The sequence below is a fragment of the Danio aesculapii genome, chromosome 23, assembly GCF_903798145.1.
Source record: "Danio aesculapii chromosome 23, fDanAes4.1, whole genome shotgun sequence".
Taxonomy (NCBI): Eukaryota; Metazoa; Chordata; class Actinopteri; order Cypriniformes; family Danionidae; genus Danio; species Danio aesculapii.
In genome coordinates, this window is record NC_079457.1 from 30,732,599 (window position 1) to 30,744,219 (window position 11,621).

An 11,621-nucleotide genomic window follows, 5' to 3' on the forward strand; every position below is an offset into this window, starting at 1 on the left:
ACAGTAGCTACGATTCCATCCACCTATTTGTATGCACATTTTGTATATGCACATAAAAAAACGGTTGACGGAAACGCCAAGATGCCTCATAAATTTAGAAAATGTGCTTAAAAAAACGTATGTGCATAACTGAGTGAGATAAACTTTTTATTCGATAAAAGATATAAACTATGATACTTTTACTGAACAAATTCCAGTATGCGCATTAAAAAAAGTCCTGTGATTGTGTTATAAGAGATCCTTCAAATGTGTGTGAATGGACAAACCAGCAGGTTGAGCACATTGTAAAACATCTGAAATGTTGTTTTTGTCATTCTAAAACATCTTAACCATTTCAGTATTAGTGTTATGTTATTATTAATCACCTCGAGAATCAAAAGTGTCTGTGCTCCGTGTCTCATGCCTTCACCGCGCATTCACTGCGTGTCAGGATTGCCTTCTGAGGCGCAAGTCATTTATTAAATGAAAAAAAGATTCACGCAGCTTCTCCTACGGCAGCAAATTTTGTCTTTACTGTTGATATTTGGCACCATTTAATCAGGATGTCACGATTTTGTGTCTTTGACTCATTGGATGAAATCTGCTGCTTTATTCACACATCTTTTGTGATAATCCAGTTTTGTGCAACTGCACACATCTAGTTCCAAAGACTAGAATACACAAGACAAGTCACTAGAATAGTTTTGAATGGGGAAAAATGCAATTGTCAATATGGATGCTCTAGCAAACGAAGCCCGGCTTCTAGTAAAGAAGCCATCATTGATTGCTGTAGATTGATGATTCACTGTGGGACGGGCTTGATACAGACGTGTGTTTACACAATAGTTTCTGCAGTTTCATTGTCATGAACTCCATAGAGTCAGCAACTACACTGGAATCTCAGCGAATACTTGCCTAATGCTTTGTTCACACCAGACGCGGAACGCGCATATAAAACGTGCTCTCGCTTCATTCGCGCATCAAACCCCGCTTCATTTGCGTGTCAAATTCACCTCAGAACAGATGCGGATTCGCGAGACGGACAGGGCTTCTCTCTGCCCGGTGACTTTAGCTTCGTTGCTAAATGGCTAACATGGATTTTATTGAGAAAATAAGTGTTTATGTGCTTTATGAATGCTGAAAAACAGCGTTGACACGTTTAGGGCCATGTCTGAGTCCACTAGATCCTTTCAGAGGTGCACCCAGCTCTGTGAGCTCATAAACGCCTCCAGAAACTCGAGCCCAGTTTGATGAACTGTTGTCGATGTCGGCTGAAGGATTTCCCCCGGAACACCAACAACAGGCTATATGTCACAATCACGCCCCCACAAGAGCAAGCTCCTGTCCTGATTGGTTAACGCGGCGCGAATGTCCGCTGAAGTTCAGATTTTCAAACTTGAGCAATTCACGCGTTAAGCACATGATACGTGCAAAACGCTGAATTCGCGCCGCGCCATTCACACAATTCACGTCATTTGCACTGCAGGATGTCTATTCGCGCGTTTGCATTGACTTAACAGGTAAATCACTCACGCTTGACGCTTCTTCCACGTCTGGTGTGAACACAGCATTACAGACATGAGAAATATAGCTACATAAAGACTACACAAAAAAATCATATATCTACACAAAAAAATTATTTAAAGGGACCAATTACACATGAAAACAAATGCCAGTATGACATCTGATTGTGTCCTCCAGAAACAGAATAAAGGAGGTTGGTTTTCTGAAATAATTTCCTTAGGGTGCACATTGGCTTGAGTAACCTGAAATAATGCAGATTTATGTCTTGATTCAAATCTTCAGAAACAATTTGAAGCTGATGTTGAATTTCAATTATTCTAAATCTGAAACTGAATCATAAGCTTGGTAAACAGATTTAAAGAATTTGATGTTTTCCAATTCAAATAAATAATAGAAGCGTTTGAAAGATGGCCACAGAGTAAAATCACTTCCCTTAAAGGAGCTTTGATAGTTATGCTTGTGTCATGATGGGAACAAGGTTTGGGGGTTAGACTGGAAACCTCCCTTCCCAGGCCACAAGAACCATACTAGTGACTACGGTAAAATCTGTGGCCTGCATTTCATGCTGGAAATGGAAGCTGAATCATGACCAGAGTAAATACGTACAACCTATGATGGTTAAACTGCTGTCATGACATGTATAGATAAACAATAGGCTCTATGCACAGCTAGAGTTTTAAAGCCAACAATAAACTTCCGGTGAAATTTTAATGTGAGTATTTTCAATTTCACAAGGTTGTTTTTACAGCATCGATCTTGTAATGTAATTACAATACATTCAGTTAAACAGACTTAAGCATTAATTTAGTTGCTGAAGCATAAAACAAGATGAAAGACCGTGTGACCACTAGCGCCATCAGTAGCAACAGGCTATCTCAGAAATTCCATTGAAAATACTGGGGTAAGATAAACTGTCATATTTTAAAGACATGCCGGGGGGAATGGAATTTAATCCAGTGCTTCTTGTCCGATCTGAGTCCCATTTCATATCGTATATATCTAACAGGCAGTGAAGATTGCTGATTTTAAAAAAAAAAAATCTGATCTTAAACGTGATAATTTTGTAATGGAAAGACAGTTCGGAAGCTCTTGGGCTGCCTGGCTGAAAATTAAAAGTCTGTGTGCATAAAGCCCATTGTGGTGGGGTTAGCGGGGGATGGAGGGTAGTAAAAGGTGTGCATACCTGATATCTCTTGCTTAACAATTGTACACTTACAACTGATGCTTAAGGCTACAGCCTTTAAAAGCTTTGCAAAAGCACTTGCATTGCTATTCTGGTGTCATGACACAGAAGGGAATGAGGTTTGGAGGGACTGTGAACCTTCTCTTCTTAAACTTCAAGTAGACTGTGAACTGGACTTTAGCATCCTTTGTGAACATGAACACCCACTACACAACAAATGCAGCTTTGAATTCTGCTTTGAGCAGTGTTAGAATAATAGAGTCAGTGGATACTGCTCAGAGGAAAGCAAATGGAACTGGAGGGGTTACATTTGCTTTGACCTGGATGGATGTGACATTCTGGGGGCTGAGTGTAACGGAGATCAGCTAATAGATGCTAGGCAGCGTTCCTTGTTAATGTGCCCATCTTACATTCCTAGAGACACTGGTTTGAGTCCCATTTGGATCCGTGAGAGTAGAAACTACAAGGTTTACAATATTGATCTAACCATAAATATGGGACCAAAAGAATACCATAATCACTATCATAATAGAAGTCCACATAATTAATAAGACCTTCTTGGCCATTCTTCAAAATTTTGTCTTTTGTGTTCTTCTGAAGTCAGTCGGCCATGCTTGTTTGTAAAGAGAGCATCATTCTTTAGTGAATTATTCCTTTGGATAAAAAAAAATTCTAGCTGCTTGTTAACAAAAGGAGGAATTTTTAATCAGTAAAACCTCATTATAGGCTTTGCCTGGATACAGATTAAATTCTTCCCAGGTTAACCATAAACCCCTACTCAGACCAGTCATGCAAGAGAAGTGGTAATGAAAGATGGTTCATTGAGGAGAACATCTGAAAATTACAATAACCTTGATAACTGTCCATTTCCTTCCAAACATAGCGTCTATGTGGAGAATGCTTGTTAGAAAAAGGCAGATTAACTCACCACCAGGGAGTGTTTAAACCAGCTGCTGACAGTTTCATGCGCCTTTAAACAAACTCCCCATCTATTACTGCTAGAACAGAGATACGGCGGAGGAACCAAACCAGATGTTCCTCAGGATCTACAAAGGGTACATTACAAAACTGTTTATGTGTGTGTATATGTCTACCCCTGCCTCCCATGCTCCTGTGTTTGTTCCTCTCCTTCCCCTATCTTGCACACAAACAGGTGTGTCCACTTCTCACGAACAACTTCAAATCAATATGGAATCATCTCAGAACAAGGGGGTGTGGAAGTGAGGAGCCTTGACGTGAAAATTTTGCCACCATGACACAATAAAACATTGGTATGTGATTGCTAAGATATCTTTTATAGTCGTTTATTATATTGCAGGGCTGAGCAGGATAGTTTGCTGATTAGACTCTGATTAGAATATAATATGATTTTCTGGTTGGGAATGCACAGATGTAAAGAAAGTGAGATGGAAAACACATACTGCTTTCTTATTGTTCAAATTATAGAATGCATGATTCATGGAAATTAATTCAAGATTGAGATTCAACAAAGCTGCAATTCTCATCATCTCAAACACAGCTTTGCGATCAGTAGTAAAATTCCTCCAAAAGCCAGAGGGCGCTCTCATACAGAAACAATCTGCACACCGCAACCATTCAGTCATTCATTCTCCTTCAGCTTAGTCCCTTATTTATCAGGGGTTGCCAGACTGGAATGAACCCTTAACTATTCCGCCATGTGTTTTACGCAGCAGATGCCCTTCCAGCCGCAACCCAGTTTCTAAAAACAGCTATACACTCTCAAACTTATACACTATGACCAATTTTGTTTACCCAATTCACTTTTAGCGCATGACTTTGAACTGCGGGGGAAACCACATAGAAATAACAACTGGTCCAGCCCTGGACTCGAACCAGCAACCTTCTTGCTGTGAGGCGACAGTGCTAACCACTAAACCACTGTGCCATCTATCACCACAAATATGACGCAAACACTCAAAACCAAACAGAGCAGAGGACTTAACTGCTTTTATTTACTCAATGTAAGAAATAAACACAAGCCTATGGAACCATCTTACATAATAATTGATTTCAAACACTTGACTGAAGTTACAAGGCAAGTTAGAAGTAAAAACGTGTTATTACACGAAGTATTTTCACATCCTTTCAAATGAACTAGCAACACAAAGCTTGTCCAGTAAATGAATGGTCATGTGATGCATTATGATTAGCAAGAGAAAGTAATCAAATCGTTTGTTGCAATATCAAAACCCATCCCTGCAAATGTGAAACAAATGATGACGGAAAAGTCAAAAAGAGCTAATTTTGTGGAGCTGGAAAATTTACAGCAAGCTGACAGAGAAAATGACGAGGTCACTCGCAACATTGAAACCGCTGTCATGGAAAATGAAATGGATGTTCTTAGCTGGTGGAAGATGAACAAACAATCCTACCCAAAACTTTTAAAATTAGCCAGATCAGTATGCATTCTGGCCAGTTGCAGCAGCAGTGAAAGGTTGTTTAGTGCTGCTGGACGCAGCATCAATCAGTGCAAGACCGCGCTAAAGCCATCTACAGTGGATTCAAAAATTGTTCCTCCACAAAAACACGCTTACAAAGCCTTATCTTGGTGAGTAAAGGATTTTCAAATTATAACTAAATATTAAATTCTAAATGCATAATGTAGACAGAGTATATGTTCGCATTATTCTTTTATTATTCAGCTTCACCGTCACCTTAAGGCCGGATTGTGAAGAGAAGTGGAGTAACAAATCCTGCAGAGCCTTTATCTTAATTTCGTTATTGCCAAATACCCGTCAAAATTTAGAATTTATTTAAACTATTTAATTTGTTAAAACAGACTTATTTTTATTGGTGTGTTGGCCAATTTAATGGCTAAGTGTATGTACCTAGGCCTATTTAGATTGCTGAGATCTTACAGAGGACTTATTTTATTTCTTTGTTCAAACTTCTAAGTGACCTATACGCAGACACATTAGGCCCTGGGGCTACAAAAAATTAAACATTTTTTCACCTCACAAAAGTGTATATACATTTAGTTAGACTAAAGCCTGGTTTATACTTCTGCGTCAAGTAATTGGCGTGACCCACAGCGCATGCAATGCGCGTAGCTGTGCATTTATACTTCTGCAGGCTGTTTGTGTTCCTCTGCAACACTACTTCTGTTCCTCTGTGTTGAGTTTCTTCGCTGGTGTTTTGTTTTTTCTGAACATTTCCTTACTGTACAAGTGGCTCAAACTCACTCATTTGAGGCCGGAATCGGCGGTTGTGGAACAACATTAATCATAAGGTAAACACAGCAATGGCCGCAGTAAGGGCTATGCGACCACGCATAGACTGCAGCGTATCATACCTGCGTTTGACACAGAAGTATAAATCAGCCTTTACTGTAAAGCATAATCGAGTGTATTTACTTAAGATAGATATTGCTTGTGTAAGCTATTTGATTTGTTCGCGCACTGTCTCTGTTATTTTGTGTGATGTATGGGTGCGTGCCTGTTTGTGTACAGCTGCAACCGCCGCTCAGCCAAGACATTGCTTCAGTTATGAGTCCATTTTGCATGATTCCGCCTATCCCAGCTTCTGTTACTACATATACAAGTTAATCAATGTTGAAGACTGTTTGAATTAAAAATGTTTTGTTCCACTACGAGCTTGGTTAACCTACCTTTGACTGGACGGTTCTCATGGTAGTGCAGAAATAAGGGACTGTCCTGGAAAACATTGGGACATCTGATTACCCTTATGAGTGACTAAAACAGGGCTATTCAATATTCTAATTGGGCTACAGCCACTCTGAGTCCCAGTTTAGCACTGGCATCACTGTTTTTGAACAGCAGCGAACCGAAAGGTATACTTCACATTATCAATGAGAGAAAGCATAACGCAAAGAGGCGTTTACCGCATCATATCGCAAATGAATTCTTCAGCCAGTCAAGAGCCCCCTTCTTCTGTGGGCTCTGGGGCTTTAGCCCCACCTAGCCCTTACGTTAATCCAGCTCTCCCTATACATTTGTTGTGAATAAATTGAGTTAAAACACATATAAAAGGCTTGTCGAACTTTTATGGCCCGATTACAGCTCTAGTAAACACTGCTCCATCTGAAGTTTTGGAAATTTACTACTGATTACAGAGCTGGCTTTACTGCCAAAACGCGCATGAATATCACCTGCAATCAATCCCCCAGCCCTAGTCAAGCTTGTGGGTTCGATTCCCAGAGAAAGAACAACTGATTAACTGTACCTTCAATGCTATTCAAGTTGATCTGGATACAAATGTCTGCTTAAAGCATAGAAACGAATGTATAAGCAAATCTTTTCTTCCATATTATGACTTCACCCAAGTCCAACAGATTATCCTCCATAATTAATAATAAAAGACTTTTAGTCCGTAAAAAACATCTGTAACATTGAATTTTCTAACATCTTTCCACTGAGAACAACACATGTGGGAACAGGAGTAACCGGCAGACTCCTTCAGCAAAGTCTGTGACATCAAGATAATAAGATCTCATAGCAAGACAGAGAGCAGAACTACATCAAAGCCCAGGAATGTTTTCCCCCCCGAGGTGGCTAAAATGAAAGGAAGACGGACCCTGTCAAGCTCAGGAAGGCCAGAAGGTCTGACAGTAGCTGAGTGTGTGTGACGTGCAAACATGCATGTGGGCCGAGGTGTATTACACGCCTGTCTTTAGGGGGCAAGTGTCAGCAGCTTTTTATTGCGCTTGTCAGTGACGCTTATGGGAAGAACTGGCAGCATTACACAATGGGCGCCACAGGTACCACAGAAAGAAAATAAACGGCTACTTCACAGCTTCACATTTGAATGAAGTGTAATCAATCTTCTGCAGCAGTTTACCGTTTGTAGGCGTGCAATGACTCTTTGCATTGTCGTGGATCAGTTTAGATGTTGAGGCTGGGATTGTGAATGGGGGAGGCTTACTGAAACAATGCAAAAAGCAGCTGCAAGACTCTCTGTATGGAAATGAGGATGAAGCCACTCACTGCAGAACCATGATGGCGGAGATTCAAGTCAATATAACATTTCACTGACAAACAACTTCTACAAACACTTAAGCTAGGATGGAGTATCCGATGAAGCGAATCGAGCTGCAATAAAGATTAAGCGACAATTAGAGTATAATAGCTTCTTGGAGAGACGAACATCTCTCTCTTTGACAGGAACATGGGTAGCTCTAACTAATGACTAACCACTGAAAGCCCCTGCCAACTCTATATCTAAAGTGTAAACAGATCAATTTAGTGTAGAGGGGCAAAGCAGGCGGTCTGCATGGAGCCCCTGCTAGGCACTTTGACATACTAAACTATTGTTCAAAAGCATGTAAACACAATATCCTCTGTGTCAACATAGGGTGTACTCACACTAGGCACAGTTGTCTTGAACAAAAGAGAAACGCTCTCACTCCTTATAATGGAGGTTGCTTTAGTTATTATGTTTTATTTTAAATTGTTTGATATGCAGTGACACACAGTCAAAACTGTTGCTGAACAGACCCACCACTTTTGATGCTAATAAATGTTCATAAAAGTCATTGTGCTGCAGGTATTAGGAGGTTTGCTGAAGGTGCAGCTGTTATGTAGTAACAGTGAAGGGTTTGCGTTAGAGCTGCACAATTCTGGCTAAAATGAGAATCGCGATTTTTTTTTTTGCTTAAAATAAAGATCACGATTTTCTCACGATTGTGTAGATGGAAAATAAAGCTTAATATGAGTCTGCAATTATTATTGTTTTTTCTCAAACATATGGTAAAACACCAATAATGGTATTATGTGTAGGTCTACTGGTTTCTTTAAATAATTCTATTCTACTTACAATAATTCTGATGTTGAATGATGTTTGAGATATAGGCCTATGCTTGCAATCTATCATTGACAACATTATTAGACCATTTAATTCACTGGTAAAAATCAACATTATATAGGTTAGAGTAGTTATACTGACACTGTAAACATTTATTTTCATGCACAATTCTGTGTTCGCTATGAAAGAAAGAACATATCAAATGCTTGTCGCAATCACAACTCTAAAATGCGATATAATCATTTAAATGATGTGCACGTTTTCGGTTTCATTTTCACTGCTAAGTGCTGTTCATACTTCACGCGCAGCTCTCAAACGATCACTCTGTGCCACAAACTGAATATTATTTACAACTTTATTACCTGTTACTCACAGTTTATGCAGGTTCTATTCACTAAAGTAGACGCGCGCGCGTCTATCATTAAGTAGGGTGCGCGCCCGCCCTCTCTGTGGTAACAGCTCACGGTCAGCAGCTCACGTCATGTGTGATTTCCCGGCCGCGAATACAGCATCATGAAGACAAAATTAGATTTTTAGGTGAATTATACTTTATAAATACAGTATGTGACTCTTTCAACATCATTTGGAGGTGTCCATGTTGCTGAGCAATGAATGTGAAACAATGAAAAGACTCGTGCAGCCGCCTTTGCTTCTCTCCTAAACTTGAAAATATGATTGGCAGAATCGTAGAAGTGCTGGATTAAGATCGTCTAGGGGGTCAAATCGAGATCGCGATCTTTTTTCGATTAATTGTGCAGCTCTAGTTTGCGTCTTCAATAAATTATGACAGTTGCCGTTAGAATGTAAGAATAGGTAATAAATCCATATGAAACAGTCCCTTAAAAGTGACGTCGGGTCTTCGGTTTTGTGCTCAGACATGCTTTGCACTCACACTTCAAGCGTATCATGCCAAAGTCCAACCGAACCACACTCTGGCACACCTCTTCCAACCGAGCCAAGGCCAGCCATCTAAACTGTGCCTGGGCCCGATTCAGTGGACTCACACTTGTCAAGTGAACTGGAAAAATGGGGGTCAAACGTGGTTTGGATAGCCTAGTGTGAGTACACCCTTAGTCAGATGTTTATGGAAACTTCATCCTGATGGTCGTCATAGTATTTTTCATCTGTTATGAGTTCACGGCAGCAAAGGCTTAGCAGGTTTTTTTTTTCTGTATATTAATAATTCCTTACATTTTATATAGCACTTTTCTGGACACTCAAAGAGCTTTACACATTTTGGGGGGAATCTCCTCATCCACAACCAGTGTGCAGCCTCCACCTTGATGACACGATGGCAGTCATATTGCGCCATATTTTTGAAGAATTTAAATTACATTTTAATATTTTTTGGCTTTTAAAGGACTACTTCCCTAAAAAATAAAAACGGTACTCACTATACTCATTATGTACTTACTCACACTCAAGTGATTATAAACCTTTTTTAATTAGCACAAATTTATGTTTTCAATTGTTTACATTCACTATTGTCTCACAAAAACAACAAAATCAAAAGAGTTTGCATGTCAACGGCCTCAAAAATACAAGCAGCTTAAACACATTAAAATGTATTTTTGGTTAAGATCCTTGTCATGTAAACCTACCACAAAGCATCGGAGAAGTCTAGAAAACATATGACCACATATTGGTCAATTTCATCAAAAGATTGCGCTTTGATATCATGTTTATAAATTATGTTGTCAAAAGTCAAGGTGGATCAATAAATTAGCAATATTAGAAAAGCAAAATTCAATTAATCTATGTGTGATAAGAAATTTATGGTCTTACGATGACAATTCAAAAGATGTTTTGAAGTTTCAATTTGAATTCTAGCTTTTAAATTGGCTTTTTTTTTTGCCCATTTAAGATTTGCATTTTATAGTGTTCTTTAAAATATAGATAACCATACAAACATTATTTCTCAGTTTACTGATAAATATTATTACTATTATACAGTATTGTTAACATGTTTTGCATCTGACTATATTGACAAACTGAATGAACACATCTCCAAACACAATTAATCTGAAACATTATTTTGAACTTTAATTTCACAACCCTGTATTCAGTGTTGTCCCTGTACTCAGAAAAATCCCAATGTAACAGTGCAATGCGAAAAGTTGTCTGAAGCTACATTTACTGCAAAAGCACTCAACTAGTCATAAAAGTGTCTTTTACAACTCTGGGTTCTTTCATGAAGGGCAACAACTACTTAAACACGTTCCGTCTTAACTCAAACCGAGACAAAAGAGTTCAAGCATACTCAATATTGAATGCTGGCTGGGTATTGAGCATAAATACAAACAACAACAAAGCGTCAGACAGACGTATAAACAGACACTCGCACACATAGTGAAAACTCATAATTATGCACATTAATCGGAAAGCCAAACTCACCAACTGAAACGTGCACAGAAATATAAGGGTGCACCGTCCGCTGCAGCAGCCCATTGTGTTAAAGGGAGATAATGAGATCCTGAATATATGAGTCTTTCAGCATAAAGTCCTAAACAAACACAGTGAAGCGCGTCAGTCTCTGTCCGACACAAAGCACCTCCGTTCCCATTGTTTCCAGCGGCGGCGCTCAGTGAAACACGCGTGGAAGTGTGAACGCGAACACGGGCGGCGGGAGGAGCGTGTGTGTGTGTGTGTATGTGTGTGAGAAAGAGAGACACGGGTGTGTGTGAGCGAAGTGTGAAGCAAGAGGCAGAAGAGAGACGATGAAGAGGGTAAGAGGGGCGGGGGTAAGTATAAGCAGAGGGGTATGGCGAGTGGATAGTGCCACTTCTCAGCCTCACATGGAGAAGGAGAAGGAGCAGTCGACCCTAACGTCGCCGCCTCAACGTGTCGAATTTTGAATAGGAGTGAATGGGAGGGCAGACGTCAAGGTAGCGGCGACGACACGGCGACGTCATATAAAAACCATTTTAGGCGGCGACGTAGCGGCGACGCACATAAGAAAATTGCAGAAAAAATTGACGTGTATGATACGTCTTAACTAAGTATGCCGCCTCACATGACGTCTCCTAAGCACGACGTCTCCTAAGCACGCCGCCTCACACGACGTCTCCTAAGCACGACGTCTCCTAAGTACACCGCCTCACACGACGTCTCCTAAGCACGCCGCCTCACATCGCGTGTCCAAAAAAAGCTTTAC

General features: G+C 40.0%; 1 protein-coding gene across 1 annotated transcript in view; it reads right to left on the minus strand.

Annotated features, from left to right (window-relative positions):
- nkain4 (sodium/potassium transporting ATPase interacting 4) overlaps nucleotides 1–11,386 on the minus strand; it is a 130,376-nt gene extending 118,990 nt beyond the window's left edge. Inside the window, exon 1 of the mRNA XM_056448772.1 lies at nucleotides 10,862–11,386. Coding sequence (XP_056304747.1) covers nucleotides 10,862–10,915 — 54 coding nt within the window. The 5' untranslated portion in view covers nucleotides 10,916–11,386. The remainder of the gene's footprint in view (nucleotides 1–10,861) is intronic.
- Nucleotides 11,387–11,621: the final 235 nt, after the last annotated feature.